Source organism: Streptopelia decaocto (genome assembly GCF_964273445.1).
Source record: "Streptopelia decaocto genome assembly, chromosome: 13".
Classification (NCBI taxonomy): Eukaryota; Metazoa; Chordata; class Aves; order Columbiformes; family Columbidae; genus Streptopelia; species Streptopelia decaocto.
Window position 1 is genome coordinate 4,735,255 of NC_138668.1, and position 27,890 is coordinate 4,763,144.

Here is a 27,890-nt window from a genome sequence, read left to right on the forward strand (position 1 = left end):
GCTGTGAGCTGATGAAACCAAATCATCGTGGCATATCACGCCTGAAAGCTTCGATAGGAACCTGCGAGCCACAGGCATGCAGCAGCAGCCTGGGAAAGGAGTGTTCTCCATCAAACCACCCCCGAGGTAACAGCGGGTTTCCAGCTCAGCAAGCACAAGGCTGGCGGGGGCTCTGCATGCCTGAGAGCCTTGTCTTCTCACCACCTCACAAAAAAACCCCAGCTTTCTGCAGCGTGAACAGAGCAGCCCCCAGCTAGCAGGAAGCAAAATCAATGGTTCCACGGGAGCTCACACACCGCCGCTCGCAACAGCCAAGCGAGGAGTCATTAATTCCCCTCCTTGCTCAGTGACAGCAGCTGCTCCACTCAGTCGTGGGCAGCTTCTGAGGAATGATGCTGGCCGGGGCGGTGCGGCTCCAGGCAGGCAGCAAGGAGAAAGGTGGGAAGGTTAAAAGAGAGGGTGGCTGCATACGTGCTCAGGGGACAGAACAGGTCTTTCCGAAAGCCCCGTGGCAGGTGCTGCCTGTCATACACAGATTTGGCTCGTGGTGCTCTGCGTTTTTGAAGATGGCAGGAGCCCAGGTTCTCCCCCCATCTTGCTCCAGGACTACACAGTCACCTCCCTGCTACTCCTTGGCTGCAAGGACAGGGCATTTAGCAGGGAGGGGGTCGCACAGAGATGTGGAGGGAACAGATCTCTTTAGCAGTTAGTCTCTGCTCAGCTCTGCGTTTATTTTTCTGCCTGCAGCCATCCCAGCACCTGCTGAGAGCCTGGCAGCTCAGGACCTGCGCCACGGTTTGGTGATTAAAACAAAGAAATACTCAGCAGCATCGGCTTTCGGTATCGAGCAGGGGCGTGCCTTTAATCAGAGACCCTGGTGTTACATACAGGCACGCTGAGGGATGAAGAACAGATGCAATGGAGTCTGTTTTCAGATTTCCATAACAAGTGTGTGTCAGGAGCTGGCAGCTATGAAGACATGTGGCATATGCTGGGTATGTCTGTGCCGTGCCCTGCCCGGGAAGGCGTTTCTTTCGTGGGAGCTCCTCTGATGAGTTACAGACACCGGTGACAGCCAGAGCTGCTGTCTTGGGGATGCAGAAGAAGCTCACCTTGACCTTTCCTCCTTGTGGGCTCAAAACTGCTGGCACAGCGCTGCGGCAGGCGGCCCGAGCGAGGAGCTGCCCACAAAAGTCACAGTCGCTCAGCACAAGGCTGATCGCGGGGAAGGAGCAGTGGCAGGAGGGTGGTTACCAGCCCCTGGGTCACACCAGCAATTCACAGCCAGGCATTTTCCGCCTGTGCCCAGCCCAGCAGCCTCAGTCCTGCAACAGCTTGTGTTTTACAGTCGAGCTCTCTGAACAGAGGTGAACAAAGAGAGTCCCAGCTGCCGTGCGAGCACGCAGCTCGCACAGATCATAGTCGTGGGCCCACTCCACATTGCCCCAGCGCTGAATCTGAAGGAGAAGAGGAACGTGAGTCAGTTCAGAACTGGATTATGTGCAGACCTGCTCAGCAACTCTCAGCCTCCCTTTTGTGAAACAACCCCCTCAAGAGCTGTGGGATCACTGACTACAGGGTTAGGGAGATGTCCAGCCGAATTCAGTGGAAGGACACGCTTCATCTGCACTGAAGTCTGAGGCAAAGCCCCTTAAAAGGGAAAGATTCCCATCAACTTTAGCCACTTCTGGGTCAGGGGAAGCTTCACACCAGACCATTTTCCAGCAAGAAAGGTATTAGCTTGGTGTCTACCAAGGCCTCCAGGCTGGATAACCCAGAGCAAGAGAAGCCAGCTACAACTCTGCACTTCAGATTCGAGAGGGAGAAAAGCAGCCAGCTGGGTTCTGCAAAGGGAAACTGGCAGCCCCAGGAGCGTTCTGGGCTGTGCCACCCGTGGTGTTGCTCTACAGAAGCACACTCCAAACTCTCTCAAATGGGGAGACTGGTGGAGTGGAACCTCTTCTGCAACAGCAGGCACTTCCCTCGCCAGTTATTTGTGGAGGGAGATGCATTTGTCATGCTGAGATTATTGCTATTTGAATTATAGGGCTGTTCTGTAACATCATTTACCTGGTATTCTTCCTCCAGACGAGACAGAAGCACGGCTTTCTCGACTGTAATGTGCCTGTCAATCAGACCCATGGACAGAACCAGAGATTTCAGCTGGGTGATTACATATTCTATACCTGGAAGGGAATAACCCAAAACAAACAAGATTCGTGGTTGTTTTTTTCAGCATTATAGCAGCATCTTCATACACTCTGAAAAGACAGCAGGGGTGAAGTACCTCCTTAGGAATTCTGATACCTCCCATTTGCATCTGGGCACTTCAGGGTCAGATCTGCAGTTAACAGCAGACACAAAGCGCTGTTCTGGTCACTGTCACCACAGTGACAAAGGCTTTGCCTTGGAAACCGCCTCCTTTTATTCTGCCACAAACCTGCCCTGTGCAAAGGGAGGGGACACCCATCCATGCCTGAATGTTCTGGAGCTCAGCTGAAAATCCAGGGTGAGAGGGACTCTAAAAGAGCTTTCCACATCCATACCCATGTGTAGAAAAACACCGTGCAAATGTGTTTGGTGTGCTGTGCCCTGGGAGACCGTGTCGGCAAAGGACACAGCTGATAAAGCAGCAGAGCTCTTTCCGGCCACACCAACAGGCTGCCAGACGTCCCTCCTCAAGGGAGCAGAGTGAGTGCCCAGTGGCCAAGAGACTGGAGCAAATCCCACAGACACGCACAGCCAGGAGAAGCAAAAAGGGCTCAGAGCTGCTGAGCACTCACAGTTCAGCTCGAGCTGATAACAGAGGTGCCTGCACACAGACAGGGTCTAAGGAAGGAACTGAAGTCAGGCTCGTCCTGCGCTGCCAGTCTAGGCCAGACCTTGAATTTCGGGTCTGAAGTTGACCAGCTCCCCTTCTCCAGGGGAGGCACATGCTTTTCACTTCCACCATGCCTACCCATATTACAAACTGTAAGGAAAAGAAATGATGCATCAAAAAATATCTTTTCAGGTGAAACGGGAAGGCTCTGCAAGCCCTGCCCCAGGAATCTTGTCCCCAATACCTTTCCTTCACTGCTCAGTGTCTTCTGTGAGTTTCACTGTCTGCTGCTCATTCAAGTCTTGCATTTGAAGACTTGAGGAAACAAATGGTGTTTAATTTCTTTATGTGTCATTCAGCAGTATCAGGTAAGATCAAGTGAGCTATAAGGGTGAAAGAGTGAGGACCGAGCCATGGACAATTGGAGTGCCAAAGCCCATTTCTTTTCCTGGTAACAAAGTTGGGGACTACATCACTAAAAAGTTTGGCATTAAATAAGTTATTTGTGCTAGAACAGAGCGGACACCTCGCAGGCCAGCAGTCAGTTCCTGAACACCCATAACAAATACAGCTAAGGGACTGGCCTGGAGTTTGAAAACATAAACCTTGTGATTATCTCAACATATCAGCAGGAGAGGAAAAACATTACAGCCACTCTTCTGCCCCACAGAGAGGAACCATCTCCTCTGCTAGCGCAGCCTCTCTCACCTTGCAGGGCCCACATGTTGTAGGACGCCAGATGGCTGACGAAGGTCTCCTTGGTGCTGGCGGGGATGTTTGGCCCCAGGATGCTGGTTGAGGAGCCAATTGCCACGTTGTACCTGGAACAATTGCCCAGCCCCTTAGAAAAGCACAGGGCTCGTGGACGTTGCAGCTCTGAGAGTCACAAGCACCAGAGCTCCTCGCCTCAGAAGGGCATAAGCAGACAGAAACATCTTTGACTTCATACCTTTTCTCAGCCCAAGTGACAATGGGATCCCACTCATTCTTCTGCAGCTCTGCCAAAGCAGCTGGCTCCTCCACGCGATAGCTGGGAGATTGCAGAACAAAACCATGCTGGACGATTGCTCCCTGGCAGATCAGAGCCCTGCCATGACCGAGTTACCACAGACATCTCCCCACTTCCCCCAACCACCTTTCCAAAAACAACACTGCAACAAAACAACCTCGCCTCCACACCAGTGGAGCCCCCATCTCATACCAGACAGTGTCGGTCTCCAGGAACTTCACGGCTGCACGGATCAGCTGCGTTTTGTTCCGCTGCGTGGGATTGTCCAGTGCTGTGTTGCACAGGGTGGTCTGCGGGATAAACACAGTTTAAACTGCTGTTATCCAAGGCTTGGGGAAGCAGAAGCTTCCATTGTACAAAGCCAAGAATAATTTGTGGCAGAAAACTGAGAGCACATCTGGAAGGGGTGCAGGGCCAAAATGTGGCTCACATCATAGGAATCTTCTCACTGATTTCAGAAGCCTCAGGAGCAGGTCCATGAAGGACCAAGGCACAGCACTCACTGACCGCTCCAGAGCTCATCCCGTTTCCTCCTACTCTTCCAGTAACTGTCCAGCTCCTTCTCAAGTCCCCAGTGACAGATTCCCTACCAGACAGTCACCCAGCCAGTATCTAACTGCCCTCACAATGACAAGCTCCTCCCCAGTGCCCAGCCAAAGTCCCAGCCTCTTGTCTGTTTCTATGAGCATCAGGACAACCTGCTTTCTCCCTGTTTTGCATTTGGAGACTGTTCTCATGTCTACAGAATTGCGATTCCTTGGCTTTAATCCCGAGTTCCTTGACGCAACTGCTCCCAGCACACCGTGTTCTCCTCTGCCAAGGTCTGGGTGCCCCGGGCTGTCGGGCTCACCAGGTGCATGGTGTAGAACTTGATGGTGTCTTTCTGGGAATCCCACTCTGTTGCCACTGCAATGGCCAAGGCCTCGCTGGGCACAGTGAAGAGCTTGGCCTGGGGCGTTTTCAGTTTCCGATGGTCCAGGTTTATTTCGAAGCCTCCTGGGGAATCAGAGTAGAAATCCTGGGGAATCAAAGAGGAGCAGGCACTAAGGAACAACAGACAACCCCACAGCAGCAGCAGAACTGGAGCTCAAAGGAGCACAGGACCAGAGATAGCTGAGTTTCCCACAATCATTTTGGACATACTTTCCCCAAAATAGTCTTGGAAACTGTTTCCTACCACACAGTTTTGCACAACAGGCTAGTGTCAAACACCAGGCTCACACAGCCCGGGGTGCAGGCGTGCCATGCTCCTGCTGAAGCAGTGAGGGCTGACAACGTCCCTCCCAGGTACCAGCCCCTCCATCCTGTCCCAGCATCTGTACTCACCTTCTCCTTGAGAGATGCTCACATTCTGGTAAAACCGCTTCCTCTCTGGGGGCAAAAACAGAGCCGATCAGAGGGGAGTTAGAGGAGGTTCAGTACCTTCCCCTGTGTCCCATTGCACCCAGACCCCTCAAGGTGGCCTGATGGCCTCAAATTGTGCCAGGGGAGGTTTAGATTCGATATTGGGAACAATTTCTTCCTGAAAAGGTCTGCCGAGCATTGGAACAGGCTGCCCAGGGCAGTGGTGGAGTCACCATCCCTGGAGGGGTTGAACAGACACAGAGATGAGGTTCTCAGGGACATGGGTTGGGATAATGGTTGGACTTGAAGATTTTAAAGGTCTTTTCCAGACAAAGTGATTCTATGATTCTACTCTGATGATGCATCTGCTGGCAGAGCCACAGCTGCCAGCTCAGAGTGTGCCAGGGCAGGACGCTGCTCCCTCCACTGTGACGGGTTTATTGTAGACACGACAGAAACAGCTGGATGGTGCTGGTGACACGCTGTCCATGCTGCAGTGTGTCACTGAGTCACCGGGGGAGGAAACAGCTCCCACAGCCACCTCCAGCCCACACATCCCTGCTCAGCACAGTGAGCCTGAGGAACTGCAGGTCTGTTTCAAGAGCAGCCTCTTTTCCTACCAGCTGCTGCACACGTGTTGCAAAAAGCTTGTATTGCTTACACAAGGCAGGGAGAATCCACAAACCATTCCCCTGATGACAGCAACCAGATCATAAATCCCAGACCCATAAATCTACCTCATGAAGGGTGAAGCGAGCAAACCAGGCTGCAGGTCTGTTATTCTAAGCTATTAAAAAAAGGTCATTCCTGCTGAGGAATCAGAAGAGGATTTGCTCACGCTCAGTACCCTGCAAGCTTCAGGGCCTCAGAAAACTCCACACTGCTAAGGTGCAGCTCTGAAAAGATGAATGTGTGTGTACCCCAGGGGGGACCTGAGTCACGTAAGGGGGCTCCGCCCCCCCACAATGAATCACTGCAACTCCACAGCCTCCCCTACACAGAATGAGGCTCATTGGACTGTCCTCAAACCCACACGTTTCCAGCAAAATCTGTGGAGGGTACACGTGGCCCAGAACGTGCCTGTTTGGGGGTTGGACCAAATGACCTCTAAAGGTCCCTTCCAACTCAAACTATTTATGATTCTATGAACCACTCCGGCTGGGTCCCATCCCCCTAGAACCCACCAAAACACAAAAGCAAACGGGTGCAGCGAGGGCTTGGCCAGGCTGCCAGCGACCCCCACTCTGAACCCCCAGTAACACCAGCACAAGGGCGCGAGGGGAGGCCCCGCAGCGGGGCCGCGTTACCGGGGATGCTGAAAGGCCCCGGAGACCCCGCGGGGCTGCGCCGGCAGCGCTCCCGGCCCCGCCGGGGGGATCGGGCCGTTCCCCACCCGCCCCGAGTTGCCGAGCCCACCCTACCCCGCCCGGGGTGACCTTAATAGGCCCCACCGGGGGCGGGGGAAGAAGCCCCCAGCGGGACCAGCCCCGCCGGGCCGGGGAAGGGTCCCGGTTCCCCTCCCCGATGGGGGCTGGAGAGGCCCCGGCGCTCCCTCACCTGCCGGCGGGGCGTAGGCCCGACCCCCGCCCGGCCCCACCGGGCCGCTCCCAGCAGCGGCAGGAGGCGGTCGGGGGAACCGGGCCGGCGGGGGGCGGCCCCACAGCAGCCGGCGGCAGCCGCTCCACATCGCGGCGAGGAGGAACCGCCGCCGCCTCCTTCCCGCTCAGCGCGGCTCCGCGGGCGCCGCCATGTTGCCGCGGCGACAGCCAATCCCCATCGCGACCGCGTTTTGCCCCTTCGGCCGCCCCGTCCCGCCGGGAGTAGCGGAGGAAAAACTACGACTCCCAGCAGCGCCCGCGGCCGCGCCTGCCGGGAGGAAGCGCGTTCTCCGCCGCCGCGGCCAATCAGCGCCCGGCACCGCCCCTCCCGCAGCGCCCGCGAGGGCCAATGGGAGCGCGCGGAGGCGCTGCCGGGAGGCCCTGAGCCAGGCGGCGGCCTCGCCGTGCGGGAGCGGAGCGGGCGGCGCCCCCGGCCGCGCTCGGCCCCGGCCACGCTGGCGCCCGGGGACCCTCCCGAAATGCCGGTGCGGAGCGAGCGGTGCCGCGCGGGCGGGGCGGCGGGTTCGGCCTCCTCGGCGCCCTCCGGAGCGGCCGCCAGCAGCCTGGTGCCGCCGCCCCCCATCAACACGGCGCAGCCCGGCGTGGCCACCTCGCTGCTCTACAGCGGCGCCAAGTTCCGCGGGCAGCAGCGCAGCAAAGGCAACGCCTACGAGGTGGAGGTCGTCATGCAGGTGAGGGGCCCGCCGGTGCCGCCTCCCCCCGGCCCCGCGCGGCTCCGCGCTCCTCAGGTCGCGCTCGCCGGTCCCGCCTCCCCGGTCCCCTCAGGCCGCGGCCGCCGCTCCTGGGCCCTCCCGGCCCCCTCAGGCCCCGGCGACTTTCCTCCCGGTCTCCCGGCTGCCGCCGTCCACCCCCCGAGTTCCCCTCAGCCCCCGGTTGCTGCCCGCCCCGGGTCGGTGTCTGCCCTCCCCCAGTTCCCTCAGAAGCAGGTGTTGCTGTGTCGTCAGTTTCTGTCCCTCGACCCCAGCGCGGTCTGTGACTAAGGAGGGGTCTCTCGGTTCCATTAGTCCCAGCGTCCCTGTTCCCCTCAGCCCCACCGAGGTGGGACCAGGGGCCTTGGGGGGGCTGGAAAGGCCCATGGTCCATCCCACTCTGCTCCCCTCACCTGCTGGTGCCTCCCTGTGATTCCCCTGGTGCCATCCAGCCTTGGAGTGGCTGTGAGTCCTCAGGCTCTGGAGGGATCTCTGTCCCCCTGTGTCCTCCCTTTCCTTTCAGGATTGGTGGAGAAGACCCGGATCTTTTCCCCTCAGGGCCGCCTCCTTGCTCCCTTCCCCTCAAACCCTGAGGAGACCCCACTGCCCTCAGTCCTTTCACCCCACATCTTTCCCTCATTCTCAGCAAGGTTCATAACCCAGGATTCTTTCCCCATTCCCTTCAGGCTCTCCATGTGCCTCTGTGCCACAGAGCAGAAGGCTGAGAGCCCAGCTTAGAGTGGATGTTGTCCTGGAAAGTCCTTGCCTTGGGACAGCCTGTGTTTCAGACCTGGCTAGAGATCAGCAGGGATCCAGGTCCCAGTCCCCTGGCTAGACCTGGGACCCAGCGTTCCCCATCCCTGGGGTGTCAGAGGCTCCCCAGGCTGAGCAGGGAGCCTGGGCCAAATTTTGGTGGTTCATCTGTGGCAGGAATGCAGCTAGACAGCTGTAGTGCCCAGCTGTGCCAAGGAATGGGGATGCTGGCTCGTGTGGCTTTCCCGTTCCTCCCTGCAGTCATTGTCACCCTACATGCTTTATTTTTAGTCGTAAGCATTGGCACGATGGCTTTGGACAGAGCTGGCAAGGTGTGGAGTCACTAATATGTGGGCAAGCTAGACGTCTGATACACGCTGAGCACCCTGCGAGTCACAGCTTTGTTCCCACAGGATCTTGGGGACCGTGACTGAGCGCGTAGTGACCACGGTGATGGAACCTAGTGCGTGTCCTGGCATTGTGGAGCAGTGTCAGAGCCCCAGGGTCAGCACATAGGGTAGTGTTTGAACCAGGCCATCCGTTTTCATGTACGGTCCTCCCCTTGTCAGCAGCACGAGCGTACCTGGAACTGTTTGTTGCGCTGGGGACATCCCATGGCTGATCAGCTTCACTGCACGCTGCCTTCTCGCAGGGGCTTTGTGCTAAAAATGCTGCTGTTTTGCGCGTGTCAGCTGAGGAGAGGTGGCTGCTGAGTGCAGAGAAATGGCGCTTTCCTTTGATCACAAGTGGGGAAGATCCATCTTCTCACAGATGATGTTTGCACTTCCCCAAATAACTCGCTTCTCCCTTTGAAAACTGATCTGGAGATGGTGGCGGGGGGAAAAGCTTTGAAATTCCCGATTTTAAAGGTGCTCGGAATAGGCACGGCCCCCTGTCAGCTTCTGTGCAGCAAGATACAGCCCTGTAACTCATAAAAAGGGTTGCACAAAAGCGGTAGACTGAGGAGAGGCCTCTTTGAGATGCACAAGATGTTGTCTGGTTTCTGAGGAGGCTTTGACATGTGCCGTGCCAGGTCCTGGGCAGAGAGTACGGCCAGCATGTTAGAGAGATGTGGGTCAGGCCTGTTAAATAAGCTGGTAGTGAAGCTCAGGGCCACAATTTCTTCCTCCAGCCTGAATTATTTCCAGTAAATAGATGCTTTTTCTCACCTGAATGTCAGTTCACTGGAAGCAGTTAACTGGGAAATGTGGGCGTTGGGGGTGTGGGCGATTCTACCAGTGGTGTTCTCACGTGGAGAAAACTGAGTCTGCTTTCTTCTGGGTGGATCGGGGGAGTTGCTTCCCATGAGAGATCTCTGGGCAGGGGGTGCTGCCTCAGTGTGATGGAGCTGGAAACGAGGGGGGTGTTGTCAGGCCTGGGATGTGGGGACTGTCACAGGTGAGCTGGGCACCTGTAATTGTTCTTCCCGAGTGGTTCCCAGCCGTGAGGAAGGGCTGTAGTGTGAGCGTTGGCCAATAAACTGGGCAGTCTGTAGCAGCTGAAGCTGAAATTTGCCTCAGAGGGGTTAGAAACTGCTTTGGGTCAACTGAGTCCCTTTGTGCATATGCTTATGGTTGGACTTTGCACTCTTTTCTAGCATGTGGATATGGAAAACTCCTATCTCTGTGGATACTTGAAGATTAAAGGCCTTACAGAGGTGAGTGTTAACTGCAAAACAACAAGAAAAGGTGCTGTGGAAAGGTTGTGGGTTTTTTTTTCCCCTGGTGGGATAGGAGAAGCTGCCACCAGAAATAGGAAGTGGAGAGACTGAGCATATAGTAAATTTGACCACTAAATAGTTTAATAATATCCAACCTAAATCTCCCCTGGCGCAACCTGAGGCCATTTCCTTCCTTTGAGGATCTCACTCACCCCAACTGAGCCCGCTGTTCCCTGCTTGTGTTCTCCTGATTTGGTGCCACTGCACAGCCAAGGAGAAGCACCTTCACCCCGCTGAGGTGGCTTCATCCAGCCCTTGGGCTTTGCAGCAGCTGCCGTGTGTCCGCTGGGCAGTGACACTGGCTGTAAACGGTACTTGGGATGGTCCAGCTGGGAGTTTCCCTGCAGTCCTGCTCTGACACGGCTCCTTATGGTTTCCTGAAGTGAAGAGAGAGGCAGAGAGAGGCCAGGATAAGAAGATGGAGGCTGCATGTGCGTACAAGTCAGATTTGGAGAGGTGTGGGGCAGAGCGTGCTGCTTGGAGGGACAGGAGCACCGGCCTTAGATTATCCAGAGCTCTTCCTGCAAAATGCTGCTTTTCACTGGGCATGTGCTTCTCTCTCTGTGTTTTGAGTTCCTGTCTTTAGGTGATGCATCTTCTGACCTCCCCTTTGTCTCTCTTCTCTCCTAGGAATACCCAACCCTCACCACTTTCTTTGAAGGGGAAATAATCAGTAAAAAGCACCCTTTCTTAACGCGCAAATGGGATGCTGACGAAGATGTGGATCGTAAACACTGGGTAAGTAAATCGGGGGGACAGATGTGGGTCTGATGCAGCCCTGGCTGAGCACCTGGTTCGGAGATGAGGTGCAGAGGGTGTCCGTGCAAGAGCTGTCAGAAGGGCCTGGACAGTTCTTAGTTTTGAGTGTCTCCCTCCTAACCCGTGTTGGGATCTCTGGAACTCAAGGTTCCTTCAGCAGGCTGTTGGCTCTGACCCAGCAGAAGGGTGGAGGTGTCTTGTTTTCCACTTACCAGCCCTGGGGTTGGAAAGGAGCTGGAACAATCCCTGTCGCATGCACCCCTGGGAGAACACACTCCTTTTTTTGAAGGCTTATAACAAAACGGGGTGGAGGAGGGGAGAGGAGCCCCTTTGGCATGGACAGGTCGGTTGGTACCCGCGTCCCAGCCGCCCCAGCCCTGTGCTCAGGGCAGGATGTGTCTGTCACTGCGTGCTGGGTCGGGGCCACAGCAGCCAGCTCATTGCCTCCCCACCTCGACCTTCACAGCTGTTTACCAGACTTTGATGTTTGTTATGTTTCTGTCAGAATATCATCTTCTGGAAGTGTAGGAGCTTCTCCAGCCGGGCTGGATGTGGTCCTGGGTGTCTGGCAATCCTCTGTGTTCCCCTGTGTTTGTCTTGGGGTGTGCATTTAGCAGCTCCTTTGATGAGTATTCCCTGTTCCGTAGCAGTTCTTCCCTCCTAAATAGCAGCTGGCACTACTGAGCTTTACTCCTGAAATAAGCATCCTGATTTTTTTTTCTTCCTTTCTTTTTTGTTTCAGGGGAAGTTCCAAGCTTTTTACCAGTATGCAAAAACATTTAACTCTGATGATTTCGATTATGAGGATCTGAAAAATGGGGACTATGTCTTCATGAGATGGAAGGTAAACTCCCTATGTCTGCTTCTCTGATGAGCTGCTTACAGGCGACTGACGGAGGCTTGTGGTGCCTGAAATCTCTTCCAGCTACGCTGGTTTAATGAAAGGTCTGACCCTTCCAACCTCGTAACCCACCACACTTGCAAATTCCAGTGTGACTCCTGTCTAGCCAGCTAATTGTGTCCTTAAGGGCTGCAGTCACGGCTGAAAACACAACAGGAAAATCTTGCTTGATGATGCTCCTGAGGATGAGAGAATTGGTGTATTTGGTCCCTGTGCGGGGCCTGTGTGTGATGCAGACTGGCCAGTTTGCACCTCTGCTCTTCACCTGGATCGGTTCCTCCCTCTCTGTGCAGCTGTGATGGGAGGAAATCATAGAATCACAGAAAGGTCTGGCTTGGAAGAGACCTTTACAGATCATCTGGTACATCCCTCACCCCTGCCATGGGCAGGAATGTCTTGTTGCTTAAAGCCCTGTCCAGCCTGACCTCAAACCCTTCCAGGGGATGGGGCATCTGCAGCTTCTCTGGACAGCCTGTTCCAGTGTCTCACCACCCTCACAGCAAATAATTTCTTCCTTATATTTAATCTAAAGCTCCCCTCTCTTAATTTAAAACCATTACCCATTGTCCTATCGCTACAGGCCGTGTTAAAGGTCCCTCTATCTTCCTTATAAACCCATTGAAAAGCTGCAATAAGGTCTCCCTGGGGCTGTCTTTTCATCATCAGGCAGCTCTGATTCCTGCAATTGGCTTCTGGTTTGCAGGGGGCAGTTGCTGAACTAAAACTGGTCTCCTGCACTCTTTAAAACTGGTTCTGTTCTCAGTCGTCTCTTTCCCTGTGAGATTCCTACAGTGGCAGGTGGTGAAAGAACACACTGGTCTCTGGTCTGGGCTGCTGCAAGCGCAGGGAGCGCTCAGCTGGGAATGCCTTCCTGTTAATGGGGGATAGTATTTGGTTTAGGGGTGCAGATTGGGATGGGAGGGTAATGTTTGACCAGCATTTTAAAATATAGTCTGTGTTTTGTGTGCAGGAACAGTTCCTAGTCCCAGATCACACTATCAAAGACATCAGTGGTGCTTCCTTTGCTGGTTTCTATTACATCTGCTTCCAGAAGTCAGCAGCATCTATAGAGGGCTATTACTACCATAGGAGTTCAGAATGGTAAGGAAGCTCCTTTCCTGCTGTGGGCTGACATGTGGCTCCTCAAGTGAAGCGGTGACTCCTCTTCTGCTTGTCCCCAGCCTTGAGAGTTTCCAGGGTGTACTTCTCTGGGCTTGGAGGGATGTTCAGGCTGGACTGCGGGGCAGAAGGGAGGGCGTGTGTGGCCAGAGCAGGCTGGTGCAGCCTGTTTGTGGGGTGTAAAGCGCTGCTCTTTTTGCACAGCTGGGGATAATTGGGCTGGCAATGTGGCGCAGGGGAGATAAGGGGTCTGGAGACGTGTTGTGGCAAGAGGTGCATCTCTGAGGTATGTTTGGTGGCAGACACGGGCTGTGGTTCACTAAAAACATCCCTCCAGAAGCTGGGTCTCCTGCCCTCCCCTAAGGACAGGTGCGTTAAGGCAGCCTGGCTTCGTGTGCTCCCTCAGTTGGTGCTTTGCCCAGTGATTCCAGCTTTGAGTTTGTCCATCAGAGGATGTCAGAGGGGCCTTTGAGGAGCTGAGTACTTTCTCGTGTGTAACAGGTTGGCTGTTGCTCCCTTCACGCAGAAATCTCGTTAGGCCAGTGCTTTGTAGTCCAAGGTCCTTGGGGTGTTGCTGTAAGACACAGGGAACAGTCAAAGTTAATTGGTTGGTTTCTTGTTAAAGCCATGTGACAAGTAGCTGTGGAGAGATCTTTTCTCTCTGACGGTCTCAGATATTTGTCACGTGCGGCAAGTGAATCTGTAGGGTGGCTGGAAACTCTGCGTGGGGGTGGAAGGTACTTGGGAAGCTTTCAGACAAACTCCCTTGAGCTGAGCTTTGAAAGACCTGAGCGTAATTTGCACTTGTAGCAAACGCTGTTTGAACATGAAAGTTTTTGAACTTCAAAAGCTGTCCAAAAACCACAGGCAGCCCACCCGAATGCAGCCTGGCTGCTGGCGGCTCAAAGAATGGGAATGAGGAGCGATGCTGAGTCCTCCCAGGGTTTTGGCACCGTGGGTAAGCGGGTGTTGGGTGCTGGACACCCCCAAGAGGGAAGAGAAGAGCCAGCCACTGGGATGTCTCCTGCTCAGCATAACCCTCTCGTCTCCCTTTTCCCTCTCTCCCAGGTATCAGTCATTGAATTTAACTCACGTTCCTGAGCACAGCGCTCCTATCTACGAATTCCGGTGACAACCTGTCCAGAACTGATACCACACGGATGCAAAGTGGGCAGGGGAGCATGGCCTGCCAGGAGAACTGTGTCCCCGTCGCAGCATGGGAATGCACGCTTCTCTCCTGCCCCTCGGACTCGTGAGAGAGAGAGAGCCTGAACGTTAACCCACCCAGCCCAAGGAGCAGGGCTGCTGGAGCTTGATTCTCCCTCCTGTCGAGTGGCGATTTGATCTTTAATCTGGTTTTGAGCTACCTTTAAATGCACTTTCTTATTGCACAGCTAGTTTCTCTATCACTGAAATTCTGCCCAGCTCTCCTCTGGAAGCTGTTTCTCAGTAGCTGGGAATCAGTGGTTTATCCTCTGAGTAATAAGAATATATAAGCTCGGCGCTTATATTTTCCTTGTTACAGTCTGATAATGGGTTGAAATCGCCAGGATTCAGGTTTGTTGCCCATATTACCAGCTCTGACGCTCCCGTGTGTGAGGCTCTGCGTGGCGGAGCGCTGCTCGGCTGCAGGGGCTGTTTGAGGGGGTGTTGGCTGAGATGGATGAGGCTTGAACGAGTCTTTGCTTGGCACTGGCTAACAAGGTTTAGCCAGAGCTGCAGAGCTTGCAGGAACGCCAGCCCTTTGGAGCTGGGAACTGTTCCGATGTCTGGATACGCCACTGGGAATTAATTTGATGTATGGACTTCCAGGCTCTCAAGTAAAGTGGATCTGAACTCTGCTTATAGGTGTATATTTGCTCTTTACTTAAGGGTAAAAAAAGGAGGAAAAAAAAAAGAAAAAAAAGAAAAAACTTTTAATAAAGTATTTTTATGGTTCCTTTTCCCAAGGACCCTATGGCAAATGCACAAGTACTCGATTACATTTTACCGTTTTCACATTGAAAACCAGGAATGTCTGCATTAGTTTTTATATCTGTGTATGTAATCAGCTAATCGCTTTGGGAAGTAACGGGAGTGTGAGTGGTGAGCGGCATTGCAGGGGCAGCCCTGCGGCTGCTCAGCATTTGTACTCGCTCTTCATGCTTCACCACGACCTCTGCTTCGTACCTTTTTACAACAAAAAAAAAGAAAACAAAACAAAACAACAAACACCCCCCCAGTAGCTCTCCTCTGACTTTGAAATGTTTCAAGTGATATAACTTAAGGCTTGTGTGCCAAAGTGTGTGGTGTATGCGCATGTGGGTTTGTTGTTTTTTTTTTTTTTAAAGATATTTTAAAAGTTGGCCTTGGTTGTATATTTAATGTGACAGTCCCACCTGTGGGGCTTTCGGGAGAGTTTAGTTTGTGGTTTTTTGGCTGTTTTAAAAGCAACCCCCCCTCCAAGCAGGCATGTGTTGCGATGGCCGGGTGGGTGTTGAGGACAGGTTTGAGCCTGGGAGAGGAAAGTGAAGCCTCCGCGTGTCTGGCACCAAGGTGGTTCGGATTTTCTTCTTTTTAACTCAATTTCTTCCCTTCGGCAGCACGTCTGTCTGGTTTACTGCAGCAGCTGAAGCCTTAATGAGAATATTCAGGTCTCGATGAGCCCATTTTCTATATTCCAAGTCGGGATCTTGCGTGATGGAGAAGCAGCCGGGCTGGTCTCAGGAGATGATGCGGAAAGCGCCCGCCTCATGCGTGCCCTTCGCCGCGGATCCTTCCTTTTCTCCAGCACAAACGGAGAGAGACCTGCTCACGGGAGAACGGGGGCAGAGGTGGCAGGAGCCCCCCCGTGTCGGAGGAAGCCTGTGCCATTGTCTTGGCCGTGATGGGTGGATTTGTAGAGGAGTGGGAGAGCGATTAGAGGTGTGGGGGTAGAGCAGCTGCGAGCAGAGCATTTGGGAACTGAATTCCCATTTTATTCTTCTCGTCTTGGAGAAACTCATCCCCTTTGGTGATGGGGAGTGGGGCTTCCTCACGGCTGGTGCTGGGACTCGTCCTGGATTTAGAGGCGAAAGCCGGTGGTGCTGCTCTGCTGTGACCAAGCGTGGGGGTGAAGCCTCCTCCCAGGTGCTGTGTGGACTCGGGTACCCCCTGCCGTCAGCTGTTCACAGCCCCCCACAGCCATCTGGGTGCGATTTCAGTGGCAATGCCAGTTTGATGCCCTCCCCAGGGCTAGACACTTGAGTTTCTGACGTGGTTTAGTTGAACTAACACTGTGGTCGTTGGCGGGCGCTGGGTTAGGAAGGGTCTTGGGGTGGTTTAATACATAGAACTACCCCCAAAACCTCTGAAGTTTTTCTCTGAGATGTGATATGTTGCGAGAAGGGTGAGGAAGGAGCGTCCTGCTCTCTGCCTGTCACCTTCCCACCATCTTGAAGCCAATTTCGGCTGAAATCCAAAACCGCCCCGTGGGACACGTGTGGTGGGTGCAGAGCAGGTCCTGAGCTGAGAGGTTTGCAGGGACTGTCGCTGTTGAGATCTTCCTTCCTTTAAAGCCTTCGTTTTGGTTTTCTTTTTCTTTGACTCATTTGATGAGCTGAGGAGCCATGTTATGTATGTCGTGGTGTGTTGAGAGAACAAGGCAGGATTTGGGGTGCGGAGGTAAGAAATGGGGGATTTGGTCTTGGAAGAAGTTGCGATGTCTCTTTTTAACCATGGTGGCTGCACAGGGGCAGGGGGAGCCGGGGCCGAGGGGATGTTTTGCCGAGTGATCAACGTCCAAATTAAAGATGAAATGTATTTCAGGGGTCTGTGTCTGTCTGTGTTTGTCAACCAAAGCGTTTCTCGGTTCTAGGGGAGAGCTGTGCTTCATCCCTCCCACTCAAGGGTTTCTCCAGGAATCCAATAAGCTGCTGATTGCCATAAATCCTGGGGTCAGTTTTGGGCCCCTCACACCAAGAAAGCCCTTGAGGTGCTGGAGTGAGTTGAGAGAAGGGAACGGAGCTGGTGAGGGGCTGGAGCACAAGGGTGATGGGAGCGGCTGAGGGACCTGGGGGGTTCAGCTGAAGAACAGGAGCTGAGGGGAGACCTTCTGATCTCTGAACTGCCTGAAAGGAGCTTGGAGCCAGGGGGGTCGGGCTCTGCTCCCCAGGAACAAGCGCCAGGAGCAGAGGAAACGGCCTCAAGTTGTGCCAGGGGAGGTTGAGGTTGGATCTGGGGAACAATTTCTTCCCGGAAAGAGCTCGCGGAGGTGAGCTTCTCAGGGACATGGGGCAGTGCCAGGGGAGGGGGAACGGTTGGCCTCGATGACCTTGAGGGTCTTTCCAACCAAAGTGATTCTATGAAATACAGGATCTGACCTTGGTTAGAGTAGCAGGGGGGGCAAGTCTTGCCCAGGGGTTTCTGCTGTGAAGCCCGCCTGGTTCCTCAGCCCGTTCCCTGCGAGCAGCTCCCGCTCGCCCCCTCCTCAGCCCCGCGTCCCCCGCACCGTGTCCAGCGGAGGCGGCGGGCGGAACCCGGGGTGCGAGTCGCGGGAGGCGGCCGGAGCGAGGCGGCGGCTGCACAAGCCCGGACGCTTGAGCGGGACGGACGGGCCGGCGGCGCTTCCGGCGAGCGGCGTGCGGGGCCTGGGCAGCCGGACGGGCCGGGCCCGGCCCCGCCATGGGCATCCTGGAGAAGATCTCGGAGATCGAGAAGGAGATCGCCCGCACGCAGAAAAACAAAGGTGAGGGAGCTGGGGGGTGCAGGGGTGTGAGGGGCGGGGGGCTGGGGGGAAGAGCTGCGGGGCTGGGCCGGGGGGAGGCGGGATGTGGGGGGGTTGTGGGGGGTACGGGGGGCTGGATTGGGGTGACTGGGGGTTTGGGGAACAGGGTGAGTCCTGAGGCGGATGGGGGTGCGGGGTCTGCCCCCCTCCCCTCTTTAGAGTCATAGAGTCATTTCAGTTGGAAGAGACCCTCAGGGTCATCGAATCCAACCATAACCCAACTCCAGCACTAACCCATGTCCCTAAGAACCTCGTCTAAACACCTTTTAAACCCCTCCAGGGATGGTGACTCCACCACTGCCCTGGGCAGCCTGTTCCAATGCCCAACAGCCCTTTCCATTAAGAATTTTTTTCCTAATATCCAATCTAAGAATAAGCCAGTAAAGTACTTTCACACACGTGAGCTCCAAGTTAAACGCGTCTTTATACTTGATAAGAGCAGGAGGATGAAAGTTCTTGCATTTTTGAAGCACTGAATGTGATGGGGTGAGGAGCTGCCTTTGCCCAGGAGCGGCTGTTCCCCCTGTGATCTCTGGTTCCCCCCACCTGCTCATTCCTGCCATTGCTCTCCCTCTGGTTTTGCTCCTTTTCCTCAGGAATGTTTTTGGCTGTTTATTTCCCTCGAGTCCAGCTCTCTGTGCGGGTTACTACAAGATTTGCTCTCAATACCTGATATTTCGAAAGGTTACAGAACAGCTGGGGGGCAGCTCGTGGGTGGTGGTGGTGAAGACGTTGACTGAGATCCACAGTGTTTCTTTTTAGGAACTTTCTTATTTCCAGAAGTAAACTATCAGCAACTTTCTGTCAACCAGTTGTTGCGTTTGTGTTATTCCAGCCACTGAGTACCACCTCGGCCTGCTGAAGGCAAAGCTTGCAAAATACAGAGCTCAGTTGCTAGAACCTTCCAAATCCTCAGCCACTAAAGGAGAAGGCTTTGATGTGATGAAATCTGGAGATGCCCGGGTGGCGCTGATCGGTTTTCCTTCCGTGGGTAAGGTCAGTGAGTGCGGTAACCGCGTGGCGTCTGGTGTTTCCAGTCTGTGCTCAGCAGTGGCTGTAAAGCAGATCTCCGTCTCCTCTTTGTCTTTCACACTCTTGCCATGAGGTAACAGAGAGTGATTATGTGCTGAGAGTGGAAAGTTAGAGCCAGGGAAGACGCTGTTTGTCCTACATGTGGTGCCCTGTGGTAACAGCCTGAAATCGGTCTTGTCCAGCCACAGCACTGCTGAGAAAATGGGTGAGAGTCCAGGATTTACCATGGTTCAGCAAAAGTGCTGGCTCTCCCATCGCTGCCTCAGTCCCTGTGCCTGGAGCAGCCGCAACACGACCTCTAAAAGCTGAGGATGCTTTGGTGTCACTTGTTTCCTTGAACATTTACTGGTGTTTCCCTTTGTGTATCCCTAGTGATGCTGATTTCTTGCATTTCAGTCCACGTTCTTGAGTTTAATGACCTCAACTGCCAGCGAAGCTGCGTCTTACGAGTTCACAACCCTGACGTGTATCCCGGGTGTCATAGAAGTAAGTGGGATTCTCCTCTTTTCGTTGTAGTAGTGATAAGAAACCCAGACGTGTAAATGTGTTTGTTTACACCAGTTACGCTTGTGCCACCACTAGGAAATGGTGAAATCCAAAGGTCTCTGCTGATTTCTGCTTTAAGCTTTAGGAGGCTTTGAGTCCTTGAGGGATCAGGTCTTCTGTGACTTGTGGTGCTGATTTAGCACTTCTCTGGGCACAGAACTCCTCGGGATTTACTGCCTGATCGGAGTTTCATGCGCTGCCTTGCGACTGACCAGAGCAATCCGACAATTCTCCACTGGATTTTTTATAACCGCTATTGGTGCCATTGACCAGATGGCTGGAAACCTTGACAGATTTGTTTTTAATGAAGCTTTAAAAGAGGCAATCTGTACTCTGATCAATTTGGAAAGAAAAATACAACTACTGTCCTTGAGGAGTTTTATTAGTGGTGACCTGAGCATCCATCAGTAAAGCAAGTGATAAAGGGCATCAAACTGAAAAGTGTGGAATAGTAATGAGGAAATTCGGGTTAGAATTGAAAGCGGAGTTAAATGATGAAAATAACTGTAGTAGTGTTAAAACGAACACCGATATTGTAAGGCATCCAAATGCAGCCTTGAGCTGCCCTTCACTGAAGCCGTTACCAAGGACGTCACTGCAATGAGAGCTTGAAAGCTCACGCCCCTGCAGATCCGATGGATGAAAGTCTCCCGTTATTTCCTGGAGCTGTAAGACCTGCAGCACAGCTGAATAGTTCTGATCCATCTCGGTAAGAGGTGGTGGCACTTGCTTGTTGCAGTACTTTCTCATTAGACTAAAAAAATGTTTTCCCTTTCAATCAATTCAGGATAACGCTGCACTTGTACTCTGCTTTGTCAAACTGCAATTGTGTGGTGCTTGAGGAGATCAGGACCCAGCGAGCTGCAGGGTGTGGTGTTGAAGGGCAACAGAGCTGGGGAAGGGGCTGGAGCACAAGTGTGATGGGAGTGGCTGAGGGACCTGGGGGGTTCAGCTGGAGAACAGGACCTGAGGGGAGACCTTCTGATCTCTGAACTGCCTGAAAGGAGCTTGGAGCCAGGGGGGGTCGGGCTCTGCTCCCCAGGAACAAGCACCAGGAGCAGAGGAAACGGCCTCAAGTTGCGCCAGGGGAGGTTGAGGTTGGATCTTGGAACAATTTCTTCCCCAAAGGGCTGTTGGGCATTGGAACAGGCTGCCCAGGGCAGTGCTGGAGTCACCATCCCTGGAGGGTTGGACAGATGGAGATGAGGTTCTCAGGGACATGGGGTAGTGCCAGGGGTGGGGTAACGGGTGGATTCGATGATCTTGAGGGTCTTTTCAACCAAAACGATTTTATGATTCTATAAGTGCAGCTTCATAGGAAACACTCTGGAGGTTCCCTCAACAAAACAGCCATTGGTTTTGTGCAGACTTCTCCTGCTCTGTCAGGTTAATTCTGTTCCACTCTCTGCTGGCTTTCGAATCCAGCACCTGCTTGGGGCTTTTGAGGCAGCTCGAGTTCCTTGCACCAGGCTTTCAACTTTCCATCCTTCTGTTTCCTTTTCAGTACAAAGGAGCCAACATTCAGCTGCTGGATCTGCCTGGAATCATCGAAGGAGCAGCACAAGGTTGGCTCATCTCTGATTTCTTATAAATTAGGGACTTGCCCTCATTAGTGTACCTGGGTGTCTCAAACGTTAGTAGGTTTCCTGGGCCAATAATTCCCACGTTGGCTTTCCAAATTTTAGAGTCCTTGATCTTATGTGAGGCACGATTCTCATCCCTGAGCCCACATAAGGTTTCTATATGTAGCAGAAAGATGCTTTTCTGGAGGTGGGAGCCAAAGCAAGCCAGTAACTTCTCACCTTCTTGTGTGAGTGTTATCTTGCTCATCTGTTTTCTGGTACAGAGGAAATCTAAAGAAAGATGCTGGAGAGGCAGAGGGGGGAATTACAGCTAAACAGTAACCTCTTTTGACCAATTTCCTGAGTTCCTGCCAGTCCTCCAGTGACTTCTTATTCTGGGAAGAGCTGTTGACTTTGTCCCTCTGTTTCGTCATATGTGCTGATTGGCTGCTCATGCCTGAAGATGCCTTATGAAGCTTAGAAAAATCGTGTCAGAAGTTGCCTTAGGAAACTTTGGCAAATCTCCTAATGGCCTCTTCTTGGAGTAGCACAGCCTGGTTAATAAATTCTGTCTCCTTTTTGACCAGAAAGTGTAGGTAACCGCTCTGCAGAGCGGCCCAGTTTCACATCTCTGTTCTGGGTGACCTGTCTCTGCTGCCTGGCATTGCTACAGTTGTACCACGTGTGTTGTGCTGACAGAGGTGTCATTTCCACCCGTGCAGCTGTATTCAGAAAGCTTTACACACACTAGTTCATGTTACCTGTGGTGCAGGAGCAGCAGCAAAGAGTATTTGTTAGGGCTTGTGCTGGACATGAGACAGTGTGAATGGACCAGATACACTCCCAGCAGCTGACTGCGCCCAGAATGGCACTGAGAGATCTTTTTCTTTGCTTCCAAGCTGCTGTGCAGGGCAGGAGTCCCTGCCTGTCGCAGAGCTCATAGCTGTTTCATCTTCCTGATGTACAACCATGTCCTCTCTTCTCAGGGAAGGGCAGAGGCCGGCAGGTGATCGCTGTGGCCAGGACAGCAGATGTCGTCATTATGATGCTGGATGCCACAAAGGGTGAAGTACAGAGGTGAGTATGTCCTTGGGGCATGTGCAGCTGTGAGGTGGTGGGCACAGAGAATGTGCCAGCTGCCTGTGTGTCCTGTTGGGGAACCAGTATTTAAGCTGTCGAGTGTGAGGTGGAGGCCGTGCTCCATTAGAATCACACTAGCTGACTGGGAGCAGCATTTACAGAGCTCTACAGATGGGGATGTCCACCCAGATTTCTACCACAGACTCTGCCCTGAGTTAGCTGTGGTGTTTAGGTTGCAGTAAAAGCTTATGGCAAAGCTGTATGTATATGATAATAAAAAGGAAAGTCTGTCACCTGCCTGTGCTCAGTCTCAGTCTCATGGTCCTAACATGCAGTGTCCCTGCAGGGCCCTGCTGGAGAAAGAACTGGAATCTGTAGGAATCCGGCTGAACAAAAGCAAACCAAATATCTACTTCAAGGTGAGGTTTCCTGGGCTTGTGTCTGACTGCCTGCTTAAAGCCGAGGTCACTGTATGCTGCCCCACATTGGACAGACTGAAAGGGGATTGTGGATTTTGCAGACTGTTGTTTAAGTTGCTCTACTGCCTTTTTGCAGCCGAAGAAGGGTGGAGGTATCTCCTTCAACTCAACCGTCACGTTGACTCAGTGCTCTGAGAAGCTGGTGCAGCTCATTCTCCATGAATACAGTATCCTTTCCTGAGATGGGAGACCCTTAAGCCATCAGCAGCTCGTGAGTCGAGTGGTACCTGCTGTGGGATGGCCTTGCCGTGTCTTTGGTGCTTGCTGGGTTGAGAACAGGCTTTCAGAAACCAGCTGAGTCCGTCAGCTCACACTGATGCGTAGATGTGTTGAGATTTGAGCCTTGACAACGTTCACCTCAGAAATCTTCAACGCCGAGGTCCTTTTCAGAGAGGATTGTTCCCCTGATGAGTTCATTGATGTGATTGTAGGCAACAGGGTCTACATGCCGTGCCTCTATGTGAGTATTTTGGGAACAGCTGCCTTCTGCCACACCGAGCATTTCCATTCTCTGCAGAAGGCAGCACTGAGGCTTCCTGGTTCCTTCGTTTCGATTTGGGGTTTAAGAGGTGGAAAGTGGAGCTCAACAGGGAGCTTTTTACCAGCTTTGCATGTCTGTGTGTTCCCTGTGCCCTCTGGTGGCTGCTGCCGTGGAGCAGCTCTGGTTGCCTGTCCTGGTGACGTTGGCTTTGCTCCCTTTGGTTCCCCTGCCGCCGCCACCTCTGTGCAGGGGTTTTCACTGCTGGTCCCTTGTGCTAGAGGTCACTTAACAGCTCTGTTTGATAGCAACTGCGTCTACAGTGAGATCAAACATACTGGAGAACGTGTTGCAAATGGAGAACTTTTTAAAAGCCCAAACTTAAATTTAGGCTTCTGAATTTTAACAGTTAGTCTTACTAAGAGCCTTGGCTTGTCCTCTGGCCGACAGGATCTGAGTTTCCATTTCAGACACTGGAACTACTTTGTTATACCTACATTACATGTCTTAACTTCCTCGCAGTGTTGCTGACAGCTTCCTAAAGGGTGTCTTGTTTTCCCTTTGACTTAGGTTTATAACAAGATCGACCAGATATCTATGGAGGAAGTGGATCGTCTTGCTCGGAGACCCCACAGTGTTGTAATCAGGTAGGAGCCTGTCGAGCTGCCTGATGTCCTGGCGTGAATGGTGTGGTGGCTTATTTCCTACCTCTTCCTCCAGCTTCTCCCAAGAAGGGGCTTCTCCCAGGGCTGCCTGCAGCTGCTGGGGTGAGAAGCGGAGCCTCTGTGCAGCTTTTTCCAGGGTTCCTTCCCCTGCAGAGGCTGCTTTGGCTTCTCCACACTGTCTGCAGGCCAGACTAAGCCAGTCCAGCTTGTTTCTTTAGAAGTGCTGATATATCTGACTAGGGCTTCACTACTTCAAAGCTGCCCTTCTGAAAGGCATATTTATTTCGCCTTTTGTTTTTCCTTTGCTGATCTCATTAAAGACTTTTCCCCTTGTTCCCTCACACTTTAATAAGATGTTTCACTTTGTTCTTCTGGATCTCTAAATCACAGCAGCAGTAAACATGGAGATGTTCCTGGTGTTTTGCAGCTGTGGCATGAAGCTGAACCTGGATTACTTGCTGGAGAAGCTCTGGGAATACCTGGCGCTTACCTGCATCTACACCAAGAAGCGAGGACGTAAGTGAGCATTCGCTGAACAGAAGGTTTGAAAGGCACAAAGGGTGGCTGCTCATCAAAGGCAGACAGGCTGCCAGCGGGGCTTGGGCGCCTGGCTGTCAGCGATCTCTTGTTTCTTGGAAATGCCGCAATTATGCTCTCCCTAATCAGCTTTTGCCTCTTGGGAGTTGCTTTCTGATCCAGCCGTGCATATATCCCACCACAGCCCCCCTATTCTCTCTGTACTAGAAGAGCTGAACTTTCATAAGACTGCATGATGAGATAAGGAGATAAAGTTTGGAAGTTTGCAGCTTTCTTCCTTATTATGCGCGTTCTGTGGTCAACTGTTCAGCCCATTGCTACCCAGAAGAGACCTTCTGTCTCTGCCGTGAGAGGTTTGGCAATTCCCATGCTCGGGAGCACCTCTGATCCTCCTTTTGCTTTAGAATTCACCTGCAGCTTCTCCCAGTTGTGAACAAGTAGACTAGATAACTTTCTGTGAGCTTGTTAAGATACAAAATTTTAGGGATTTTACAGAAAACTGCAGAGTGGTTTGGTTTTACTTGGGCAGGTGTGTTTTGACTTGGGTGCTTTTGGTTCTCCTGAGTCAAGTGTTTGGAATGGAGTTGAAGCAGGTGAATTGTGAGGAAGCTGTTGACTGTCTGACGTGGGTAACCGGACTTCTGGGTACTGGATTTTCTACAGAACTGGTTTGATGCTTTCAGGTACCCAGACACCTGTTCTGTCTGGGAGTTGGCAAGTGTAACGGAGGGAGGAATTTTGGAACTGTAAGCACAAGGTGATTGGAGATGGTGTCAGTGTGTTACAACACCCTTGATGGAAATCAAATGCTTCTTTTTCACCCTCTTCTGCTTTTCCACAGAGAGACCAGACTTTACAGATGCCATCATTCTACGGAAAGGGGCCTCTGTGGAGCACGTGGTAATTTCTCTGTATCTTTTACATTTCCTTGTCTGTAGAAGGCAGGTTCATCCTGGAGCCTGCTGGGATTTGTGCTTCATAAAGCTCAGGATATGCCAGTGTTCAGCTGGGCTTCTCATTTTGTTACCTTTACTCGTTCCATCTGCATCAGGTTTCTTTCCTAACTGCTATGAAAGTTTAAAAAAATGTCCTTAATACAGTCCAGCGAAAAAGCACCCAGAAGCAGTGAAATGGGCTTTGTGTGGCCTGGTGATTGCTCTGTGTCTGCTCTGTGTTCTTTCAAGTGCTGTTAACTGGCTCCTAAAGTCACCAGTGTAATTTCTGACAGACCCGAGTTGCTTGTAGTTCCTGGATACTGAGCAAGTTGTTCGCAAAGTCGTGTCATTGAACTGCCTGACATGCTGTCTGTCTGTCTTGCAGTGCCATCGGATTCACAGATCATTAGCCAGCCAGTTCAAATATGCCTTGGTGTGGGTAAGTGTGTAACAGCAAATGAAATCTCTGTCCTCGGGTGTCTCTGACTGGTCTTCTAAACCTTCTCCTCCTTTTGCTTTGAAGGGGACAAGCACAAAATACAGCCCTCAAAGGGTGGGCTTAACCCATATGATGGAGCATGAAGATGTCATTCAGATCGTAAAGAAGTAACCGTCTTTGCTGGTGCCTGGCCTTGTCTTTCGTCACTAGAATTGGAACTGACCACGGAAAAGCAAAACAAAACAAAACAAAAATAAAAAAAAAGAAAAAGGGAGATGTGTTCTACAGCCAGGAAAGCTTCTGTGAAGCTCCTTCTCTTGGCGAAAGGCAGAAAATGAGGCTGCTGTGCTTGCAGGTGGGGAGGGGAAGGATGGGTTTCCATCTTGCAGCATTTCAGGTAATGTTTCTTAATAGGAAAAAAAAAAGCAAGCCAGTTCTAGGACACAGTTCTCCCAGCCAGCAATGTCCTGCCCCAGTAGGATTTGCACATGGATCCATGTGTTAACCCACCAGTGGGAAGTTTCTGGGTTTGTGCTTTGGCACAGGGAAGCCAGGGCTGAGAGAACATTCCTGAGGCTTTGCTGCTTATCTGTTCACTTGATTTAAGCCTTGATCTGAAACAGAAACAACGTTCTCCCTCCCCTACTTACTGGACACATTGTCTCTGCAGCTTTCACCGTCGGAGACTTCAGTCTCTGCGTCTGAGATAACCCCACTGAATTTATAATGGTCCCACCTCAATTAACGTTAAACCCTGGCGCCCTGTGCCTCTCCTTAGCTCTGCAGTAGGTTTATAGGACAACCTGGTCTGACTGGCACTGAGAGAAATGAGAAACGAAACTTTCTTAATGAATTATTCATCTGGCCACACTGCAGCAGGGTACGATGGAGGAGCCAGAGGCTGCAGTGAGGATTCACTTCTGGCGTATCGCTTGTCGAGGAGCTCCCTTGGGAGTTTCCTCTTTTGCTCTTGTCCTGCCCCTTAGTCCCTGAGAGCGTTTCTGGGGATCTGCTTCTTTCTCAGTCATGCCCCTAAATTCCAGTAACCGCTGCAAGTACCATCCCACACTGTGGGTTTTACCCAGCCCTGTTAAACATGGTTGCTTGTCTGGGTATTTTTCATCAGAAATCTGGGATTTTTCATTGAATACTGACATTAAATGATTCAGAGTGCCTGATAGAGAACAGCTCTTTCCTTCTGGGATCAAGAGTTGCCAATAGCTTTTATTTTCTTTCATTGAAAAAGGCTTCAGTCTGATGTGGATTCTGAACTGTGAGGACAGGTCTGATGGCAAACTTGTCTGAGCAGAGCTCCTTCCCTCCTGCGTGCTCCTCCCCACCCCTCCCAAACCCATCGAGCAGAAATGGAAGGATTATTTTATTTGAGAAAATAAAAGTTGCTATTTCATGTGAACTGTAGGTGTCTGCCTGCAGTGGGCAGATGGTTCGCTGTGTTTTCTAACTCTCTTTTTTATCTTCGGCCACCTGAGGAATCCTGGATGCTGGCGCAGGAGGTTGTAGCGGGGAATAGATTGTGCAGCGGCTGCAAGAGGCCTCTGAGGGTGGAGGGGACTTGATGAAGTGTGATGGGAAATGGATATTGTACACAATACCCAAGCTAGGAAGGTGACTTTGAACTCTGTAAGTTCCCTTCCCTGTCCCTGGCTTTGTTCGCAGCTGAGAGCAGAGCGAATCCCGACCGCGGCGGCAGCGAGCGGAGAACGAGCTCCAAATTAGCTGCATTCTGGCTGAGCTGGCTGGAGAAATCGGGCGCTTCTCTGCGTGAATCGGTTGAGATGGCGTTCCAGCACATTAACTTACCCTTTACATTTCCTCTGAAGGTTGCACAGGCAGAGCTGCCCGCACAAACAGTTCTTTTGCTTTCATTTTGTCCCTGGTTTTCTGACTTTCTCACTGCAAACCCCGGAGCCTGCAAAGCCCCAACACGCGACCAAGCAGCCGCGAGTGCTGACCTGGCTCCATCCTCAGGCCAGGTCGTGTGTGGGGCTGGGAAATGGTTGGTGCTTGCATGAGGCTGCAATGCACAGTATTACCTGCTGAAACGTGTCCTTGGTTAGTTAGTGCCTGCCTCTCAGTGTGCGTGTGTTTCTAATTGACTAGTCTAGCGTGCCATCGTTAAAAAAAACCTCTGTCTAATTAGCCTTACTCTTCATTTAGGAAATGGGGCATTTTATCCTGTTCAAAATGAACGCAATTAAATTTGGAGTGGGGATGAAGTAAAATAGCTAAGCCAGAAGAAGCTAACTTCTTTTTTTAGTGAGAGTAGCAAATTTATAGATGTATTTGACAACGCGTGCGTTTAATTGCGGTGTTCATTCTTCCAGACAGCTTCCCTAATTGTTCTGCACGAACGTTAAAAGCTGCAAACGCTGCAGTTCGGTGCAGGAGCAGGTTTGCCTGAAGATCTCTCTGAATCCTGAGAAATCAAGGTCCTAAGGGCGGGGGGGTGTGGAAATCTACCGCAGCGTTAGGGTTGAACCAGAGCTTCCTGAGCTTTTTGGAATTGCTCAGACCCCTCGTTAGTTCTGTGGGGGAGTTAATGAAGCGAGATGGGCTCAGAGCCTCCTTGCTGAGTGATTTTGGAGAATTTTGTCTCTCCAGGAGGATGGAGGGCGGTTGCAGGCGGGAACTGTGGGTT

The 27,890-nt window shown here is 52.4% G+C and overlaps 3 protein-coding genes across 4 annotated transcripts; 2 read left to right on the plus strand and 1 right to left on the minus strand.

Annotated features, from left to right (window-relative positions):
- Window positions 1–694: 694 nt before the first annotated feature.
- On the minus strand, window positions 695–7,007 carry ATPAF2 (ATP synthase mitochondrial F1 complex assembly factor 2). The gene is made up of 8 exons (XM_082064286.1): window positions 6,732–7,007; window positions 5,157–5,201; window positions 4,681–4,826; window positions 4,023–4,120; window positions 3,771–3,851; window positions 3,530–3,642; window positions 2,071–2,186; window positions 695–1,457 (listed from the first exon to the last, which is right to left on the minus strand). Exons 1-8 carry the CDS (start codon window positions 6,859–6,861, stop codon window positions 1,320–1,322), a joined length of 867 nt encoding a protein of 288 aa, XP_081920412.1. The 5' UTR covers window positions 6,862–7,007; the 3' UTR covers window positions 695–1,319.
- A 121-nt stretch (window positions 7,008–7,128) lies between these two features.
- GID4 (GID complex subunit 4 homolog) lies at window positions 7,129–14,575 on the plus strand. The gene is made up of 6 exons (XM_082064948.1): window positions 7,129–7,464; window positions 9,833–9,892; window positions 10,586–10,693; window positions 11,457–11,558; window positions 12,586–12,716; window positions 13,803–14,575. The coding sequence occupies exons 1-6, from the start codon at window positions 7,252–7,254 to the stop codon at window positions 13,864–13,866; spliced, it is 678 nt and encodes a 225-aa protein (XP_081921074.1). The 5' UTR covers window positions 7,129–7,251; the 3' UTR covers window positions 13,867–14,575.
- Window positions 14,576–17,295: 2,720 nt separating this feature from the next.
- Window positions 17,296–26,650, plus strand: DRG2 (developmentally regulated GTP binding protein 2). Of its 2 annotated transcripts, none has more exons than XM_082064276.1 (13): window positions 17,296–17,439; window positions 18,314–18,474; window positions 18,907–18,996; window positions 20,561–20,621; window positions 21,605–21,695; window positions 22,045–22,117; window positions 22,254–22,344; window positions 22,540–22,637; window positions 23,226–23,302; window positions 23,711–23,836; window positions 24,699–24,757; window positions 25,178–25,231; window positions 25,316–26,650. In XM_082064276.1, the coding sequence occupies exons 1-13, from the start codon at window positions 17,376–17,378 to the stop codon at window positions 25,372–25,374; spliced, it is 1,104 nt and encodes a 367-aa protein (XP_081920402.1). In that variant the 5' UTR covers window positions 17,296–17,375; the 3' UTR covers window positions 25,375–26,650. The 2 variants fall into 2 exon arrangements, with proteins under 2 accessions (XP_081920402.1, XP_081920403.1); XM_082064277.1 differs by having other exon boundaries at window positions 23,748–23,836.
- The last annotated feature ends 1,240 nt before the right edge of the window (window positions 26,651–27,890 follow it).